The sequence below is a fragment of the Silurus meridionalis genome, chromosome 6, assembly GCF_014805685.1.
Source record: "Silurus meridionalis isolate SWU-2019-XX chromosome 6, ASM1480568v1, whole genome shotgun sequence".
In the NCBI taxonomy this organism is placed as follows: domain Eukaryota; kingdom Metazoa; phylum Chordata; class Actinopteri; order Siluriformes; family Siluridae; genus Silurus; species Silurus meridionalis.
Window position 1 is genome coordinate 19759317 of NC_060889.1, and position 21675 is coordinate 19780991.

The 21675-nt window shown below is 40.4% G+C and overlaps 1 protein-coding gene across 4 annotated transcripts in view; it reads right to left on the reverse strand.

The window, feature by feature from the left end:
* Positions 1-527: 527 nt before the first annotated feature.
* Positions 528-21675, reverse strand: part of kdm6ba (lysine (K)-specific demethylase 6B, a) — a 74157-nt gene continuing 53009 nt past the window's right edge. For 3 of the 4 annotated variants that reach the window (XM_046850868.1, XM_046850867.1, XM_046850870.1), the window contains 20 exons: positions 12658-12734; positions 12173-12290; positions 11908-12000; positions 11625-11826; positions 10614-10858; positions 10248-10394; positions 9603-10121; positions 6519-9493; positions 6171-6297; positions 5896-6001; positions 5572-5777; positions 5371-5462; positions 5196-5264; positions 4858-5006; positions 4268-4382; positions 3847-4034; positions 3483-3624; positions 3160-3286; positions 2463-2633; positions 528-2362 (listed from right to left, as the gene is read on the reverse strand). In XM_046850868.1, the coding sequence (XP_046706824.1) occupies positions 2345-2362; positions 2463-2633; positions 3160-3286; positions 3483-3624; positions 3847-4034; positions 4268-4382; positions 4858-5006; positions 5196-5264; positions 5371-5462; positions 5572-5777; positions 5896-6001; positions 6171-6297; positions 6519-9493; positions 9603-10121; positions 10248-10394; positions 10614-10802 (5340 nt within the window). In that variant the 5' untranslated portion in view covers positions 10803-10858; positions 11625-11826; positions 11908-12000; positions 12173-12290; positions 12658-12734 and the 3' untranslated portion in view covers positions 528-2344. Of the gene's footprint in view, positions 2363-2462; positions 2634-3159; positions 3287-3482; positions 3625-3846; positions 4035-4267; positions 4383-4857; positions 5007-5195; positions 5265-5370; positions 5463-5571; positions 5778-5895; positions 6002-6170; positions 6298-6518; positions 9494-9602; positions 10122-10247; positions 10395-10613; positions 10859-11624; positions 11827-11907; positions 12001-12172; positions 12291-12657; positions 12735-19871; positions 20798-21675 lie in introns of those variants that run through there. The other variant, XM_046850869.1, reaches the window with a different exon arrangement.

A 21675-nucleotide genomic window follows, 5' to 3' on the forward strand; every position in this document is an offset into this window, starting at 1 on the left:
TTTTATTTAGTATTTACAACTTGGCTGATTCTCCCGGTCTCTTGCAAAAAGCAAAAAAACTTTAAGGAAAAGAAAATTAAAGGAAGTTTTATGTTAAAATCATGAAATGTATTAATAAAAATAAAATTCTTAATTATAATAGAAAGTAGTGGAGACCCCTAATGGGAGAAGCCGAAAGTAAAATGTTAATACAGTAAAGTACTGTATACATACAATCGTATTTTTGGGGTGGTGTCCGTTGTTAAAAGGGGGATTAATGTATCTGTGCATTATTTTACATTTAATAAAATTTCTGAGAAGAAATTCATGAACTCCTGAAAATAAGCCTAACAGCTTTGACACTTTTCTTATTTTTTATGTTATACACAAACTGAAATGGTGTTTGTCCTGATCTAGTTTATGTTTGTGAAAGATTGAAATAAATAAATCAGAATCTGCTTACATTCCCCTGATTTACTCACAAGAAGCAGTCTCTAAAAGCTTTTGTATAACCAAAGGTTTGGATCTTTTCAAGTAAATACAAGCAATAGGAAAGACAATGTCCTTTAATTAATAGATGAATTACACTCCAAGTTTATCAAAAGCATTTAATATTAATAATCGTAGTAATGTCACACAAATTCATGAAGTGTTTAAGACGTGTCTGGCTCAGTTTGCGTTCTGTGTGAACTCTCTAAAACAGTGCAGAATTTTAAATAAATGACCACAAACAGAAGATATAGTGCAACAGGAAAAATAGATTTTTTTTCTTTAGAAACAAAACTGAAAAAGACAAAAGTAGTTCAAAGGGAACAGCACCTTCTGGATAATAATCGTAACCAACAGTTTCAATAAATGTGAAATAATTGATTCAAGCTTAGGACAAAATGAAAACGAAATTACAGTTTCAGTCGAATGAATAATTCGTTTCACAATTAACCTCATTCCAGTAAAATGCCACAGTATTTACAGTTTCATGTAAATTTTCAAACAAAAACACTTACCCTCAAAAAAAAAAAAAAAAAATACCCTCAATATTTGGTTTCTGATAACCAACTGCAGTCAGATTTAAGATTTAAGAGCAGATATTCTGCCTCACGGTTGTCATAGTGACTGTGTTCCTCAGAAAAAAACATTTCAAACAAACTCGAGCACCACGAAATATGTAGATACTTAGAAACAGCTCTGAAATTTCTTCTCATTTATATCCAATTTCGCTGCTAATTTTGGTTTGAAAAAGAAAAAAGGTTAAAAGTAGTAATAAAAAGTGGCCTTTTGCTTCTCTATACAAAAGACAGCATTTAGTCAGACGAACTACAACTGCTCTGCCTTCTACACTCTACAGGAGAGAGGAGTCACTGTACCTCAGAACAGCCAGAAAACATTACTCCTTTTATTGACTGAGCACCCCTGAAACTCTCCTTTCAAAACATCCTCAAAGTAATGAAAAACAGACATCTCTGATGAATCTAAACAAGGAGAAGATAATAGTCAATAAATAGAAGAAAGAAGTTAAATAAAATGTACAATTGCAAAAAAAAAAAAAAAATCACAAATCTATATATAAAAAGGAAAAACAACACAAAGGAGGTAAAACAATTCACTAAAACTAATGAATTGTAATCTCGCAAAAAAATATATATATATGATGGAAAAAGACCTGATGTAATCTTAAAATGCTCTCGTAACAATGGATTTTATTGTAAGGAAATAAAATCATTAACTACACAAGCTTCTCAGACAGTATCTAAACTTTTTTTTTTTTTTTTTTTTTTTTAACCCGTATCTTTTGAGCCATTCCAAGCAAAAGTTATTTTTTTGTATTCTTAATGCTTTAGAAAAATGTTCATATATCTATTATTAGTATTATTCATTTATATCTTCACTAAATACAAGTCACAAGGCCAATGTGGTATACATCTAGGCTGTTCTAGATGTTAAAATAAATTAATAGAAAAAAAAAAAGAACAGCACCCATGAAAAATATTAACAGCATTTACACATCTCAGTATCCAAGACAGAAAAAGAACGAAAAAAAAAAAAAAAAGGCAAAGTATGTAAATTCCGAGATGCCATTTTTGTCATTAATTACATGTGATAGCACAAACTGCATTCCACTGTAAAGTCCATTAAGACCAGTCAGAGGTTGGTGTGTTGGGCCGCTGTTGGATGGCTTATTGGATTTTGTAAACAACGTGATGTAAACTGGTTTATGATTGGCTGTTCGACAAGTATTACCAGTAGTTGTACTTTTACAAATTACAAATGCAGGAAAATTAAGGAATAAAGATTTGACTAAAACAAAATCTAACTGTCCTGGTAAGCAAGACTTTTGGTTATGGCTGGGTGGATGGCAGAGTTGATTTCACCGAGAGCTGGAAGCCTAAAAACACAAAGCAAAAATAATTAATTGACTGTAAATAATTGTTTGGATAGAGTGCAAAGGCCATAAATACAGTGTTTGTATCCGTGTGCATTCTCACCAAGGTAAAGGTGTCGTAAGTGTTCATCAGGTCCTCAATACGATATTGTTCCAGCACCACTACATTGGAGAAATTGGGGCTGCGTTGCCTGGCGCAGTCCTCGCAGTGCACCACGTACAACTTCTTACTGCCGTTCTCACTCGTCACAAACAGCAGGTTAAACACCTCCACCTTTAAACAGAACAGATTCATATAGCTCACATTGCATGGACAAGCAACTAACATGACTGAATGGCAACAATGACTAGCTTTTGATGCTTGACCATGGCCATAAATAATACAAATGGTTATGTTTTATAATGGTGCACATTTGAGTCTGAGTGCTAAGTAAAAGTGATTTAATATTTGGTAAATGGTATTCAGTTTTTCCCCCAATATAAATATAAATTCAATTTCTGTATACATTTTTGAATGTATTTCTATTGGGTCTAAAGATTTGCAGACAGTGTTTCTAACCGGTTATATCTGTTATAGACTCTTTGCTAGTTCATGTTTAGAAAAACATGAATACAATTATTTTTTTTCCACAGATTTTACAGGTTTCTTAATCCTTTACAGCAGATTTTTCTAAAGTATGCATTTAAATCCACATGTGGATAACTTTCCTATTGTATAGCTAAATATGCTCTGAATTGGTTCTAGATTATAGTATGAGGGCATTGAAAAGAAAAAAGAAGAGAAAAAGGGAAATACTTACATCACACTCATTGCAGTAGTAGGCTGGTTCATCTTTGACTCTGCTCTGGTAAGAGATCTTTTTCCCTGTAGCTACCAGCTGGTCTCTGAGAATTTGGATGTGCTTCAGAGACTGCAGGAGACAGTGTCTGAAAATAGATAAGAAGGTTATCAAGTACAGTTCACACTCACGTTACTCTGATTTACAAGTATTCAACATTCTTTTATTTGACTTCTAAACCTTTTAGAATTATATTCATGATCCTACACAGAAGCACTTTAAACAGCAAACACATACAGTAAGCATTATGATGTTACTTGTGACTGTATGTGACAGATACTCACTTAATCATCTTGTAAGAGTCTGGGTCTGTAACTTTAACTGTACGGGCCAGATTCCAGGAAATGTGAATCATGGGCACGATAGACTTGACCTTCTTCACCTCATTCCATTCAAACCTTTCCAGAGCCAATTGGTACTGGTATCCTTAAAGCATAACAACATATACACAGTCAAAGGAGAGCAAAAGAAAGGCAACTGAAGAGATGCTGAACTACCATATATCTTTCTTTATATTTTATTTGTCTCTTAATATAAAGGGTGGCCCCAATGATGTGATAGTGGCACATATATTCTATGTATGGAGACTTGACATTTTTTTGATGCCCAGATATTCCCACTAAACCTGGCCATTAGGGGGTCACTTACCATTCAGTGGCCCCACGTTCCATGCAATGTTATTGCACCAGCCCACAGCCTGTACCCAGTGCACAGTGCCTGCATTGATCCACACCAAGTCTCCAGGCCTCTGGATAAAGCGGTACACTGGAATATTGGCGTTGTAGAGATCCTCCAACACAGGCCACCAAGAGCCAGTCAGATAATCTACTCCATGTCTGAAAGTGATAATGGAAATATACATTTAGCATGATATTATTAATAAACTTTCCAAAAAACACAGTCCAAATGTGTATAAACTTTTCAAAATAAAATGAGATAATAAAAATTAAGTGGAAAAGGTTTTTTTTTTTTAATTAGCACATATCTATTACAAGCAGAAAAGTACAGCACATTTTTTAAAATAACTTTCATGGCAATCATTTTATGTGATTATAATTGAATTTCTTACTTATCACAAATATTGCTGATTGCGTCCCAGTAGTTATCATGGACAGCAAACCATTCACAATCTCCAGGACCAATGTTGATGTTCACAGAGCAAAAATTATTATTCTCCTGGTGACCTATAAACAGACATGTGAACACAGTTCAATTAACATACATATTAATTGCAAGTCAAACAATAAATGATTTATTCTATACTGGAATAGCAGTGTATTAGACATTTACTATTTGTGTGCTCTTTATAAAGTCAGCTGATTGTTATTTACCTTTTACTATTTCACAACCTCTTTGTCCTGCATATATTTTCTCTGCTCCAACACTTAAATTTAGGGTTTATTTAATTGAAACAGGTGAACTGGGAGCAGAGAAAACAGTAAAATATGCAAGGCAGGTGATACTCCAGCAGGAGTTTGGGTAAATATGCTCAACTGTGTCCCTTAATCACAAGAGCAACACATCAATAGATGTGTAAAAACGACCTCCCACATAATGTGCCAAAGGTTTAAGTGATAAAATCTCTAGTGCTTGCAGACAGAGCAGTGTGTACACATTAAACTGGAAATTCAGTGTAAATGTCACTAAACAGACACCCACCTGGTGTGCGACTGCCAGGGACCTTCATGTAAAGTTGTACAGTGTTCATGCCCAGTATTGTGTGGCCTACATGACTGAGCATATTTCCACTGGAGGACACACGCATGAATGCTGGCAACTTCTGCAGCTCCTGTAGCTGGGGTTTCCACCTGAAGGAAAACATGTGTGGTTAAAAGCAAGAATTGAAAAATACTGTTCATGACGACCAAAGCTAAATATGTTTACTTATAACACCAAGTTGCAGTATAAATTGCTGACTAGTTGAGCTCTGGAGAGCAACATCTTCCACAGCAAGCATGACATAAAAGCGAGACATCACAAACAAGTCGTTATCTTACCTCTTGTGATCAGAGAGGTCAATGTTGGTACCAAATTTGATGATTTTTCCCACAGGTTTTTGCTCTGAGCTGTGATGAAAGCAGTGCAAAAATGAATGCATGCAAATAAGATCTGTACTCTATGAGATATTAATATTTGTTGATGAAAAAACTGTGTTTTAATTAGCTCAAATACCTGGAGCTTGAGGGGTTACCGCCTGTGCTGTCCGAGTTACTGACAGGTTTCTTCTCATCATCATAATCCTCATCATCACTGCCTTTCTCTTCCTGTGGGAACCGACAGTTTTGTTTTGACTGAACACGTTCATTGATTATATAATGGTTTGAATAAAATAACCAAAATCACACTATAAAGAAACATTCAAACTTGTCTAACCTGTAGGCTTTCTTGGAAGCTGGAGGCCTGGTACTGGGCATACTTGGCTATGGTGGTGTGTGATCGGCTGCTCTCGCAAGGCCAGATTTGCCCAGTGCCACTGGGATCCCAGTTCTCATCAGCTGGTTGCTGCACCTGAGTTCTCACTTCCACTGCATGTTCTCCATTTGCCTCCACCAGTGACTTTGTGGAGAAGAGACCCAAATCTATATCCAGAGCAAAATCAAAAAAGGGAAACACACTCATGAGCAATTTTTTTAGTGGAATATTTGACATCCGTGCCACGAAAGGAAATACTGATGCTGTAATTTGTGTGTTACTCACTCAGTCTTAAAGAGCCCGCTAGTCCTCTAATGACGGTAATGGGATTCTTGGAGTCTGTGCAGAACTGAAGCAGCACAGGAGAGAAAGCATCCCTCTTGCTCTCCAGCTTCAATGAAAAATGGCAGAATATCAAGAGCAAAATACTACAAAACATTTACATCTAATCTTTATTTATTTAGAATAAATTAATATCTTATTTGTAATTTCATGGATTTTATGTGGCAACCACTATATCAAAACAAAAAGCCATATGTTTATATTTATGGTATACATACATAGATACTGGGTGTAGGAGGGTTGAGCTTTTCCCGTGGGATTGGGTGCTCCATGGTCAAAACAGGCTTCACAGAGAAGGATGGAAGTAAATAGGACTCCTTGAATTTCCCCTTGACACGAGCACCCCTATAACACGAAGTCTTTGTTTAATATTCATTTTTTTTCTATAGCAAAAGTAATCCTTAGCATAGCTGTAGTTTTTGCTATATGTACATATGCCATGGACTGGCCATTGATAACAGAATTTATTGGATCATTAGGGTCTTGATTTAAAATTCTACGAAGATGTTGATTGTTTACAGAGTTAAAAAGAATACAGATATCTAAACGCTGTCGCTGTCACTCACTTGCATGATCTGATAATTTCACTGGCAGTGTTCTTGATGGTGATCTCCTCAAGTGGAATTCTCTTCTCCTCAACTTCAGAGGCAATGAAGGTTTCTCGATCTCCACTTTCCACTTTAATCAGACGAATCTTTAGCTCTTTGGGTGGGCCATCTGTCAGAGCCTTTAACTTCTGCAAGTCTGCTGAGCCCAACGCAGGTGAAGATGATGTATGATCCAATGGAGAACCTCCTGTTTTAAAACTCTTCTCCTTGTTCCGGCATACCCATTCCTCTTTTTCACCTTCCTCTTTCTTTTTTTTTCTCTCCTTCCCTTTCTTTCTCCCAGAGCTCCTTTTCTGACAGTCTATGTGGCCCCTTTTGTCTTTGTGTGACTTGCTTTCCTTGTGTCTTCGGGTTGAGCTTGATGATGAAGACAGAGATACATTTTCGTGTTTTTCTCTGTGTTTTTTCTTTTTCTCTTTCCTTTCCTCATGTTTTTTGCTACTGCTGCGTTTGTGTTTCTTCTCCGAGTTACAGTCCCGCTCTCTCTTCCTATCTTTGTCAGATATGTGCAGCATCTGTTTCTTATTGTGGTCTGATGACGTCTCTGAGGGGATACTGTGTCGGTTGAGCATCACCTCACAACTACGACCTAGCTCTGCAAGTGATGATTCTGAGATTGTTGTGAGCTTGGGCTTCCCCTCTAACTCTGAGGAGTCCTTTACAATTCTAGGATCTTCTTCATCAATTAGACCCTTTCTCACACTGTCTTCCTCCTCACATCCAGAGAGATCAGACTGGCAGACTACAGCATCTCCTTTTCTTTCTGGTGTTGATGCTGATGGTGAGAGAGTATGTGTTTGTTCAAAACTAGAATTCATTGAGGTTTGGGCTTTATGACTAAAGCCTGGGTGATTGTTTGAGCCTGATGTGGGAGAAGTATTTTGTTGTCTGCAGATATCTGGGCCCAATGAAAGTGACGATGAGTACTTCACTCCTACCAGAGCTGAAGGAGGTGGTCGACCAAATGGTCCTCCACGGTAGGTATACTTCTGGCTTTCCAACATAGAGGCTAAATTTTTAAACATGCTGTTCACACCTGTCTGATGCAGGTGTGGCCTCATAGGTGGTGGAGAATAGGAAGGTGTATAGTCTTCTTGTTCTGTTTCTTCCTCATCCTCCTCACACTCACTTTTTAGTCCCTCTGATAATCCATAAAGCTTGGCCAAGTCACTATGGCGATAACTACTTCCTGTGATCCCAATACCACTATCTTGAGATTGAGCACTGACAGTACAGTCAGATTTTTGGGTGATTTTTAATGTATCCTCCTCTTCAAGTGAAGAAGTACGACTGCAAGGGGATGCCAAAGATCCCTGACGACTTAGGACAGGTGGGCTAGCATGGGTATCAGTTGAATAATCCTCTGTAGATAGCCGGTTCAGGGCAGGCATAAGTTCAGGGGCAAATGAATAACTTTTTATGGGTGCCACTGAAAGTGAAAAGGGTAGATCTGGATCAGGCTGCCCACTACTCTGACCAGCGTATTGTTCCTCCTCCTTCTTAATTGACTCATCCAGCATCTTCATAATGTTTGCCAGACCATCAGGCAAGAGCTCAGATGGTTCTTCCTCAAATTGGGCACTATCAGAATCGCCAGTGGAGCTGCTGGCACTGCTGCCTAAACTGCTGAGCTCACCACCTGACTGCTTGTTGGTTGGACTTGTGTCTTTTGGTGAAAAAGTGTCCTTGGGAAAGGCCTGGTAAAGTTTGGGGGGCTCACGCAGGTTTGGAGGGTTTGCCTGTATTGTTTTATTTGAAGCATCTACCGGGATAGGTTTAGAAGAAAATACAGATGTGAGAATCTCTGAGGTATTCTGTGGATGAGGAGTGACCGAAGCCTTCCATTGCGCTCTCTGCCTCTGCTTTTCACGCGCATAGTCTGTTTGAGGGGTGAGAGGAGGTGGTCGAGACCTTTCTACAGAATTTGCCCCGGGTGCCATCTGACGTGTAGGCACACCTCCCCTGCTCAGCCAGGGGAAAGGTGGAGATGTGTGAGATGGTGGTGAAACTGTGGAAGGTCTAATAGCTGGAGACAGGCATGGAGGGGGTGGTGACAGCAAGCTCTCCAGATTCTCAGTTGCAGACTCCTCATTTACCTTTCTGTTTCTTAATTTGTTAATCTCTGTGCTGTGTTTTCTCTCTTCTTCCTCCTGTTCCTTCCTTCTCTCTTCAGCTCGCATATGGTCCTGAAGCTCAGCATCAAGCTTTTCAAGTGCTTCCTTAATGGACTGAGGGCTAGAGATGGCGGGTTCATGACATGGCCTTTGATAATTTTGGACAGGTCGCTCCTGAGATAAAACTGGGGCTGCCTGGTTAGGCAGTTCATGATGCAAAGAGTCAGACTGTTGGTGAGGGCCTGCATTCACAGTGATAGACACTGCAGGCTGTGTGTGATGAAGAGGCGAACTTGCAGCCTGCAAGAGGTTTTCAATGGCCTTGCTGGTGATGACACTATTTCCTGATCTCTGAAACCCTGAGATGAGTGAGGAAGCGGCTGAGGACACTTTTCTGTCCTGCCCTTGGTGGGGTAGATGGGGTTCCTGATGCTGATTTTGTGCCTTCTGTTGGAGGTTTGGATGGCTTACTGTGCCAGAATGGGCTCTCTGATACTCCTGGTGTGGGAGACCTTGTGCAGATGGAGTTGGATTGGGGTTTGAGACTGACGAGTGTGTAGTCTTCCAGCTTTTAACGGTGCTGACCAGAGAATCCTTAGTAGAGGGCACAGAGCTCATAGTGGACACAATGTCTACACTGCTGAAAAGTCCCATTGAACAAGGAGGACCTGAAGTTTCCAGGCTTGGCATTGAAGAAGTGATCACTGGTGCCCGAGCCTGAGAGGTGCAATCATCCTGATTCTGCCCAGTTCTATTCTGCTGTTGCTGCAGAGATGAAGAGGAAAACTGAGAGACCACGGATCTGTAAGGACCCAGATCCTACAGAGAAACATAAGAATTGTAAAAAAAAAAATCATCATAATGTGATATCATTTCATAGTCATATTCTAATCAAATTCTACTATTTTTAGCTGAAATGTGCACTTACTGAGGCCTGGTTATCATGTTTCATCTGGTTCCTCCAGGGCTTATGTGGGTTGCATTGAGGTGCTGCAGACTGTATCCCGCTGTTGGAAGAGGGGCTGGTGGTGGGAACCAGCCCTGGATGGGGCTGGAATTTGGGGTGGCTGTAAGGCACGGTGGTGTGATGTGCTGGTGTGGGGACAGGGCGTTCTCTATCAGCCAAAGACGATGGAGGTTGTGGCAGGGGTGCATGGCTGCCAGTAGATCTCACCCCAGAAGGATGCACTTTGTGGGTGGGAATGGCCTGGTGTTCCCCTAGAGTCGGAGTTGAAGGCCTGTTGTTAGGGAAAGGGAATGTTTGATGGAGTTGAACATTGTGAGAAGAATGCTGTGGTGATTGAGAAGGCTTAAGAGGTTGGGGTGGAGGACCACGCCCTTGTTCACTGCCCCTGGTGGAAGTTATGGGAGATGATGAGTTGGGTGAAGGTTTGGAGGATGGGAACTTCTTGTAACTGTAGTTACCCATGTCTTGTTTGTGCAATTCCTGCAAACACACAATGAGTTGAACATACTAGATGAATTTTCATTACAAATTATCAATGTGCTCCAAAGCAAATCACATAAATAAAGTGCAGAATATACAGAATCTTATCCAGTATAAAGTACTGACCTGAAACTCATTGTGGTCCATCTTACGTTCTACTGGGGTCCAAGTTGCTGCCCCCTTTTGCAGTGGGGGATAATGGGACTGAGGCTGTTGCAGCAAGGGCACTGAATTTCCCACCGACTCTGAGTATTGGTGGTTGCCAATCATCCGCTACAAAAGACAAACAAATTTTCAAGCATTACATATAGAACACCATAACCAGCATTAGTTAAAACATCCTTGTTATACAAGTCTGTGTTTGAAGACTAATGATTTTACATACCAACTGAAAGTAAAAGATTTAATGCTCTGATGAAGGAAAGCCTTTAATTTAAAATGACTTTTTACCATATAGATGGTAATGTAGTTTGCTTAGGTGGTTCTCCCTACCTGTTCTGAGTCAGAACTTCTCTTCCTCTTGTTTGGACTGGGAGTATCCTCATGGGGCCTATTTAGTGAAAGAGGGGTGTGCTGAATGACCGAATGCTCTCCCAGTGAGGATGCTGGCCGCTTAACTGGCCAGCCTGAGAGAAAGGGCCTCTGGGCAGTTGTTGATGCTGCTGTTGAGACTGTTCCCATGGGTCTGTAATTTGTGGCAGGGGTCTGGACCCATGTTGCAATGGAGGGGGACCATACTGGGAGAAAGAATAATTAAAACATTTATGTACATACCACACCTCAAAGTTGAGAAAAAAACTACTATAAAATACATTTGCTTGTGATTTAAGCTATTATGAATGTTTTTTTAGAACATTGTTTAGGGTGAGCTCATCACAGTTGCTTTGCCAACAGGCATTATATTCAGTCCCCATTCCAAAGAAGTGTAAAACGTAAAAAAACAAACAAACAAAAAAACTAACGTGTGTAGCTGTAACACATTTCAAAATAGTTGGAACCACTTTATAACATTCTCTTTTATTTTCCCCATAAATGCCTGGAAACAAGTTTTTTTAGTAGAATTTTGGAAAGGAATGTTGTTTCATTGTGTGATTCAGGATTTGAGCTGCTCAACAATCCTGGGTATTTCTTTGTCATTTTTTTTTGTTTTAGTGAAAGATCTAGACTGCAGGCAGGTCAGTTAAGCACTAAGACTCTTCTAATATGAAACCATAATGTTGTAATAGAGCCAGTATGCAGTTTAGCAGAGAAGGTCTTTCATATTTCAGCAAAAGACATCATCCATGCAAGGATGCAATGATTTCCATTTGTGCCACCTGAGGGGCCAAAGATCACAGGCATCCAATATTAATTTTCACCCTTGTCCCACACACAGAGATTTCTCCAGATTCTTTCAATCATTTGATAATATTACATACCCATTATAATCATTATAAAATTTTTAATATGCAATTGGGGTTGTAGTAGCAGTGACAAAGCACTGCAATATTGAACATTTCTTACCTTTAACAGCTGGTTGGCTCGGGCTGTAAGGTGTACAGGTGGTCCAGCATTGTATGCATTGTGCAAACGGGCATGGCTGGGCAATGGCTCATAATGCTGACCCCATATACGGGGAGGGGGTTGGGGCACCCGGAGATCCCTGTGTATTCCTGGTAACAAGGCCTGAGGTAAGTCCAGCTTTTCCCCTCCAAGTGCCATTGGCCTGGAGATATAAACAGAAAGTTGGGTAAGATTCTATATTTAACATTATGTACATTTTAACAATGTTTGCGTTAACACTCACCCACTGTTGTAACATTTACTTGGATGATTTAGTCTCGTTATGTGATTGGGTGGGAGGTGAGAAAGGTACTGAGGTTGACCACCCGGTGAGAACCTGGAAGAAGATTTAAAATGTCTAATAGCAACCAATTACAGCATGTTTTGACATACTAACTTTGAGGAAAAGAAAAATTATTTATATGTGAAGAAAATGGAGTCAACCAGAAGACAAACTCTGATTTGTCTATGTACAAGGGAATGGTATTAAGATACAAAAGTGTAGTTACCTGGAGGGAGGAGGCCAGCGACCCATGGGATCCCATCGTCCCCGGCTGATTCCATCCAGAGGGAAAGGGTCCCGTGAGCTGCGCGTGCCAAATTGTTCCACGGTGTGATGCATCCAGCCTGCAACATAAATGATTATTCTTCATTTATTAATGAGGAAATTCTTTAATATAAAATTAATAATTGTGCTATAAATCTGTTTTTTTTTTATATAACCAATAAAAAAAATCCTATCTTAAAATGTTGGAGCTAACATCTTAATTAATGCAATAAATCTGGTAATAATATAAACCAAAGCGGTTTCCCAGCTCAGGTATGAGAAAGGAAATAACAGCTAATCTTGCTTATTAAAACACAGCTAGCTTCACTCCTCCATTCTCTGGGTAGAATGATAGAATTAAGCTGTCCCACTTGTCTTCCACATGTAAGGACAAAACATTAATTGACTGCATATGTTTTAGCCTGTTAGTTCATTGTAGTTACTTACCACACTAGCTGTGTGTGAAGCCCTCCACAGCAGCAGAGAGAGGGCCACACACCAACGCTCACAAGCTGTTTGAAGAACTGCAGATAGAAACAAGAAAAAAATACAATTTAGATATTTATTTTCAATTCCACCAGTTTAACATTTATAAAAGATAAATTGAAAATTATACAACAGCTCACCAATTAATAGGAGGTGTATTTAATCAGCTATTGTTTAATTGTCTCCGTTTATCAAATTGATAAAACATTTGACCTGAACAAAGAACATCTTAGCAGTATTATTACTGCAAACGCCATGTAGGGGGCAGTAAGCACGTGTGTGTGTGTGTGTGTGTGTGTGTGTGTGTGTGTGTGAGAGAGAGAGAGAGAGAGAAGGGAGCACAGATGGACTAGTGGGAGTTCACCTAAAGAAAGAGTGTACTGGGGTCATTATAAACCTTCCTGGGGCCTCCTGGCACAGCAGTGAGAGAAACAGGGGAGGAGAAACAGAGGGTCCTTTGGAGCCTAGCCAACAGTGTGTGTGTGTGTGTGTGTGTGTGTGAGTGTGTGTGAGAGAGAGAGAGAGAGAGAGAGTGTGTATACAGTATGTGTGTACTTGTGAAAGCATATAGCCTTCTGTTGAGCTTTGACTCTGTGGTGGCTCCAGTGTGTTGTGTGTATAACAAGAAAGACAGCAATGGTAATCTTGTTAGGCCAGGTAGAGCGAGAACGAAAAAAAGAAAGAGGCAGAATGAGTAAACAATAGACGTGCTGAACAGGATGTATGGCGTGTACGAAGCCTAAAATACGCAATCTAAAAAAAATGGTCTAAAAATCTAAAATTACAGCACACTCTTGGGAATGAGAAAACTGATTGTGTTCATATCAAACACACACACACACACACACACACACCTTCCTACACAACCAAATCACACACGCACATAAAAATCTACTCCATGCTAAATTTTAGGACAGTTGTGACACATACCAAGAATCTGCATTGCCCACATTACCTCCCATTCTCTATGGATCTCTGTGTTCTGTGCTATTTCAAATCCTCTGTGATATTTTAGGATTTGGGAAAGACAGAAATAATCGTGACGTTGCTGTGCGATGCTGCTCCTACTATTTCACAGTAAGCTGTTTTCTAGGTCTCGGAGCTCACGGAAAACAGTCACGATTTTCTCCCTCTCAATTTAGCAGCTAGTGTCTGTGAATAGCAATGACTATTGTCAAGTTATAGTGCTGAAATTACTCAAAATAAATCAATGTTGGTTTATTATTTTTTTCAGCTCTTCAAATAATTCCTGCTTGAGTTTCGACAATCTACACAATTCAGAAAAACTGGCTAGTTTTGATTTCAGGATTAAATTTTTCAGCCACCCCACCACACACACCGCTATCAGTACTGTAACGCTCTGTACCTTTCGTCATAAAAGGCATGCTGAGTTAACACATTGTGAGAGACCAGTCAACTGCAAGGCTTCTGTTTTTGTTTTGTTTTGTTTGTTTTTTGCATGTGGCAACCAAGTGCTGTAACAATGCAAACAGCTGCTTTGAAGAAACTATAGATTTCATGTGTTGTATAGTATCATCATATAAAAGTACAACGTTTCATATATTTACACAACAATACCTGGAAATAAAAAAAATATGATCCTGAAATGGATTTGCACAGTTTCTGGGTTAGGAGCAAAATATAAATGTAAATGTTTATATATGTACATACTTCTATGTTAATGTTATTGTGTGCATGTATCTGTTTCTTGGTTTCTGTAAGTTATATAGAGAAAGACAGGCACAAAAGGAAGTGAGTGCCTTTTAGTCAGAAGGTATTATTAGACTACACACAACTTACTCACTACTGAAACCAGTTTAGAATCTGCTTACATGCAGAAAACACCTCACTCTGAATAACCAAAAACCTCATACATGCGTACAGATCCTACCCTACACTTAGCCATTCATTCATCAGAGTCATTTACAGTGAAGCAACATTATGTTGATAAGTGAATATTGAAAATACAAAACACATACTGTATTAACTCCCATACAGTTATCATCGTAACTTACCTACGTGATTGGAAGATATGGAAGACAGAATAAGAGACCATAACAGACATGACTTGTCTTATAACCATTTTTAATATCAAGCGTACATGCAGGTGTTTGAAGCAGAACCCAGGAAACCCCCGTGAGTCAAATTATGGAGACTACAGGGTTTACCCCAATTGACTCCGCCCATGACACACTTTCATGCTTTTTACGGTCAGGTGATTGGGGGCGACCGCTGAAAGTGACGGCGTTGGGAATTTCTCGAAGTATTGTGTCATCAAACTCTGCTTTGGCGTTTTGTTTTGATCACAAACAGGATGTGAGGTAAAGAAGTTGGGTTTTTTATGGTTGTGCCTAATCGGGGATTCCTGAGCCAAAACATTTAACCAGAATTTAGAGAGAAAGTGGCTTGTGTGGGTGGGACGATTTGCGTTTCTCTATGGTAGGGTTTGGTAAATATTAAAGCCCCAAATTGTTTTCGACTATAAGTCTAGCTAATGCATACAGAATTAACTTAAATCAACTTTCTAAGGCATTTAACCTTGAGAAATAAATCAGGTCAGTCTGGATGGAAAACTAAGAAAGAAATGAAACCTGAGAGAACACAGTAGGATGCAATGAAAATAGGAAAGTGATGAAAGGAGAAATGTGGAAAGATACGATAGAGAGAGAGAGAGAGAGAGAGAGAGAGAGAGAGAAGTATGCAAAGAAAGAGAACAGGCATGGGCTTGAAGAAAAAAAATTTGGCGGATGAATGTCCTAATTTGACCATTATGTAACAGGCCTCAGCTAGAGCTCACACACAGAAACATTTCCCTTTCTCTCAGTATGTGTGTGTCCGTGCGTGCATGCATGTCTTACTATGCTGATGATGTAAATTGGAGCATCATCATGATGCCATCACTGTGTTTCAAGCCCACATGCCCACACCCACACACACACAGTGAGTGTACATCCTGATCTGGAAAGGCAGTTCAGCTAAGGACAAACATGCTTCAAACTGCTTGTGAGCTTTTACCTAGTGGACTATAACTTGGCAGGTCATAAGAACAGAAGACATTTCTTGTTCTAAATTGGTAAACGTTTCCCATATTATACAAACTGGAATACAGCATTAACTTAAATAACCCTCTGCCTACTTCCTATCACTGATTCCCCCTTGTGTTGTGGGTAGACTCAGCAAAACATGCAACATTTGCCCCTCAATGTGTTGCTTACAATGATTACCTACAAGATACTTCCAAATAGGTTTACATGCATTTATTCAATAAGTGAACTGAGCAGCATGAAAACACAGCTGACTCTGTGTCTGATCAAAGAAAATGTTTTCTATGAAACTACAATTTGGGCAAACACAACCCTTTTCTTAGTAGTGCGGTGTGGTTTTGTAGTAAATGACCATATTTAGGGCCTCTGTTATGGTAAGCATTCTACCAAATAACGGAGGCGACAAAATTAGTCATACGATTACCTGAGGAAAAGTAACAGAACGATTGACACAAATAAGATGAATCATAAAGATGACTGCATTCACACAAAAACAGCTAGCGTAGATGAAAGATGAAAAATAGCGAAGAGGTGTTTTATTCCATTTTCCTGGAATTATACTGACATTTAATATGCGCATACAGTTGTGCTTTTCTGATCTCCAACATGTTGGAATGAAGTAGTAATTTTAAGGTTCATGAATGAGAATCACAATGACAGTGAGCAAAAAGCAGAACAAAAAATAAAATAAAAAAATAAAAGAGAGAGATAGTCTGACAAGCAGGAAGCTGTCGTCAGAGCAACAGGAAGTGGGCCTCCCAAAAGGGGGAGGAAGCCAAAGGGGCAGGGGACATAGTTACTAACATCCTGTGGAACAGAAGCAGTGTGTGTGTGTGTGTGTCTTATGAATGATTTTTAAATCTGAAAAAGATTAACATATGGAAACCAAAATAGTGTATTAACGCATTAAAGGAAAAGGTAGGGGGGGGACTACAAGCTGCCAGAAGAGCTCTGCTGTGCCTTTTCATTTATTCTACTCATCCCTGGAGCTGTACCGGATGTGCTCTGTAACACACTCGTCTAAAAACTTCCATACATTTTTTAGCTGGGTTAAGATCTGGTGACTACGATTTACACAATTTTCACACTAATCAAGCAATTCTGTGTGCTGTCTGGATGGGGCAGGAGCAGCTTGGAAGAGGTCACTCCCATGAGGATTATAAAGGTTTCCATCAGAATAACTTTGCACTGATTTTGCCTCTTGGGGATCAATTGGAATGTAAACTTTTCCTTGTAAATCGAACCACGAAGCAAATAGGACTGATCAGTTTTTCACTTTTTATTCATGAGCAATAGTAGATCATATATGATGGAGTCTATGGAGCATTACTGTAATCAGGTAACTCCGAGTAATTACACTCAGAATGAAAAACAAAATAATGTTCAAAGAACCAAAAGACGTTACACACAAACAGACAGCCTGTGGGAATGAGACAGGGTGTCGTGATAGGAGTGTGTGCACAAGTATAGCGCAGTGACTCAATGCGCGAATGTCTAGCACACAAAGTCTGCAAAGTGGCGTTCGTGACCATCTGTGTGCAAAACCATCTGCCTGTAAGTTTCACCAAATTCAAGTCTGGAACTTTCAGAGAAAATGACTGATGTTTTTCATCCATTGGAACCCGGTGCTTACACTTGTTATTGAAATCTATTACCCTAAACTGCCTACTGCTTCATTTCCTGGAACAGAGTGATGCTCAACATCTGTGTGCACGAGCATGGGCTCACATGATCAGCCCCCCAAAATCCCCCTCCCACATCAGCACCCCTTATTTCCCCGAAGACAGAGCATGATGCACAAACAGACTAATGTACAGAGCAGGTATCCCCCCAAAAACAGAAAGAAAAAACAAAATAAACAGCTAATTAAAGCTGGACTCTGTATCCAAAGCAACGGTTGCTATAGTAGCCAGATAAAGCCAAAGCAAGGCAGTCTGACGCTCAAGAAGTTGGAGAGAGAGAGAGAGATGTGGACAATGGTGAAAGATAGCAATTCAAAGCATTCCACACACAGACAATCAAGTTACGGACCAAATAAAGAGTTTTTTGTAACTATGTTACAGAGAGGGAGAGAAGAGGAGGTTTGAGAGAATGTGGTTTGTGTCTGTAATACTGAAAAACAATGGCTCCTCAGTGATGTCTCCCCCACCGTTATTGCGCAAATCGCCGGCACATCTTTCTCTTACGCACTGCTCCCAGGGAGCTTTCTCCTCCTTTCGGTTTTCACTGAAACATGACTGTATTTATTTCCATCGCTCTCACACTCTCCCTCTTTCCAGTCCCACCTACTCTGGTTTCGCTGCTCCTCCTTCAGTTTCTTGTGCACGCACCGCTGGATTTTTATCAAAAAAGTGAGGTAATACAAGCCAAATAAGGTGACGAAGGAAAATCCGAGGCAACGTGTATCGTTTCTTCTTGCGTGCATGTGAGTCATTCGTGAGAGTTCACACACATGCTGTTTACTTTATCATCAATACGGCTCTTTCTGTTAACCAGAAAAATCTCAATAACGAGAAATATGTTCAAGAAGTTGAACAGGAAAAAACAATACTAATACTCATACATTCAGGGTAAAGAGCTGAGGGTTGACAGTACATCCACTTTAATATATTCTGATTTTGAACTAGATAAACCTCTGAGTACATGTAGCAGATTAATGAATCATCATTAGGGGCACGTTCTCTAATACACCACCTAAATGTCTCTCTGTGGGAAAAGGAGGCATCAGGGTGTGCTGACTAATCAAACTCTCACAAGCCCACAAACCCTTACTCATCAGTTGTCCAAAACATCACACCCGCACATTCCCATACAATTCCAATCTAGCCAATCACATGCATCGAGACAGGCTGGAATAACAGGTTATGATATTTTCCTGTTATTACAAAATATCAGTGTCTGTGCAATTAGAACTTCATTTTTATGTACTGGATCGAACATATTTGTTACAATATTTGTTATGTTTTTTTTTTTTTGCCTATACCAAACTCACCACATCCATATTGCTTCAATAAAATCACAACATGGAAATCCTCGGTCACAAACGAACCCACACACATTCTCATTCTCTCAGCGGCACAATGTCCATTTACAACCAAAGCCTACAGCTTTTATAAACTGATGGTTCATTCATTCACTCCCTCATCCTGTTGGACTCGGGTCTCGGGAAAGAGGTAGGAAGCCTGAATTCTCAGCAGCTGCTCCAACTCTTAACGTTTACAACCCTGAACCTCGTCACCACTTCAAAGAGAAGTAAACACACCCCTTGTTTTTGGTGTGGACCGCTCTGATTGATCAGACGGCCATGTTCAAAGGGATCTCCCCACTTCCCCCAGCCCAGTTTTACGCCTGCAGGGTTTATGGCGTTCCGTAAAACGACCGAGCCCACGGAAAAGCGCGGACTTTCGCTCCACATGGTTGTCAAGGACACGAACGTACTCTGACACTCATTTTAAGCTGACAGTTAGGAACAGGCTATTTTACACATTTTGGAGTAATTTCCCTAACACATGCACACCAAGCTTCTAAGAAAGGAAGCCTCCATCCTTACAAGTAAAAAAAAAAAGTCCAGCTCCCCAGCTGGGCGGTTGTAGTAGGAAGATGCAAATGATGTGCCTCAGACACGTTGGCTTTGTGTGCGTAAAAGGCTGCCCAGGCACTTCATTCATTTCATGCGCCTGCCCACGTTGCCTGCGTACCTCCACGCCTCCTGCTGAAGCCCTGCCTCCAGCTGCACACAAAGACCAAGCAGCTTCTTCTTCTAGTTCTCTTCTCCTAAGCCAGTCCTCCATCCCGCCCCTCCACAGACACGTGCTCCCACTGGCTTCACGATTACCATCCATTTAAACTACAATATACACTCCTGTTAACCCTGGACACCACCGAAACAACCCACAGAAGCGTAAATGACCATCGTTCAATGATGACATGTTTCAGTGCTTGAAATACATTGGGTTTTAATTGTATCCAGACCTTGAGGGGTTAAATAGAAGCTTCCGGTGTAGTAAAAGCAGCTTGAACTACTAGTTACTACAACACAACTCATTGAGAGAGTCTCTGCTCTCCAGTCTGCTTCTCTAAATCCTATTTATAAGACACAATAAAGTGATAAGGAGGACTGAGAGGACTTACCTTTACTGTAAGACGTGTCCTAAAAGACCTCAAGTCTTCAGCACACAAACCCTCTGCTCGGTCTGTTGAATAAATGGAGAGCTCTTTTCTTTTACTCTCCACAAGTCTGATTTTCCGGTAGGCACTTTTGATTAGTGCCGAATGACTCACTCGTAGGCGACGACCGGGAAATGATTGAATTATGAATGATCAAGTAAAACCCATTCACACCGAAGCGCTCGAGTTACCGCGGCGATACAATCCGGGAGGAAAGAAGAAGAAGAAATGAAGGAGGGAGCCTTTCTCAGCGTTCCTTCAACACAAGCGCTTCCCAGCTCCGACCTCAGAGTGTCCGTGAATGAGAGACAGCACTGAAGTTCTCCGACTCTCAAACAAAAGCGCACACACTGTGTGAAGTCGCGTCTCCTCGACACACACACACGCGCGATTCTCCTGGACTGTAGAAGATCAGCAATTCCGGATAGGATTAATTCTTCGTATATATACACACTGCCTTTCCTTAGCGGTTATACTGTGAGCTGGTGTGTGTATAGAGTGTGTGTGAGCGGTTACTTTGTGTTGACGTTTGGTCTTTGCTGTCTAGAGAACACACACACACACACAGAGAGAGCGCCTGGATCGAATTGCGCTGAATGACGCGAGGTTTTAAAGGGACAAGCTGCTCCGAGTGCTGATGGTACTACCGCCTACCCCAAACACACACACACACCGCCCCGCCGCGTGACGTCACCGCACGACCCCGGAATTCCCTGACAGCACAGACTCCAGGGTTGCTGCTGCCCCAATCCGCACGAGGTGTGGAAAAAAAAAAAACACGCGCCATACTTTTGGCAGTCCATAGCGGCGCTCGTATTCGGTATAAGAACATTCTGTCTTCAGCCCCAGCGTCCCGCTAATCTCCGTTTCTGCCCCGTTGTGCGTGTGCGGACTCGTGACCCGCCTCCAGACAGCTCACTCCGCGAGCGCACTTCCGCGTCCAGCGCCGCGTCTACCGGTCACGCGACACTATAATCTCACCTCAGCGCCACTGACTGAGCAGAACCGCGTTCACATTAACCGTAGCGTCGATTTCCACGCAAAAAAAAAATGCTCACAACTGAGAACAACTCATATTTGAAAGAAGAGAAATAAACGAAGGCACAAGGCAGTTTCGGAAAATGTCTGGTCACACAGGGATCTATTTTTGTTAGAGGCAGAAATCACAGCCTGTCATCATCTTCAGAGTTATTTCTGTTTATGACTAGAGTTCTCTAGAGTTATTAGCCGGTGTGACTTGTCACATGGATCACAATGGTTGAACCTCAATAACTCAAAAAAAAAAAACAAGTACACTAACAATTTCACCTTGCACCTAATCTGTGTCATCAGTAAAAAGGTCATAAATTAAGCCTTTATGACTTCAATCAATGGGACAATGTACTTTACACACTTCTATAAAGAACCTAATATTTCTATACTTGTCTACTACTAAGCATAGAGGAACATCATAACCCTGGGAACGCTGCCCGTCTTTGACAGATGAATTACATCGCAATATGGTTTTCACAAAAAAAGATTGTGAATGTCATCAATACTGATATAACACTATATCCGGCTGGGCATTAAAATCTATTTCTATACAACAAAATTAATTTCCATTAATAAATAACTGTGTTAAAGAGTATATTGTAAGTCTAAGACATGGTATATTTGTTATATCACATACCCTGGTCACAATATGTAAACTGGTATATATAGGTACAGGAAATCTTTCCTGTCGAGAGCAATTAGACATTACAATAACTCTGCTCTGTGTCCAGAGAGT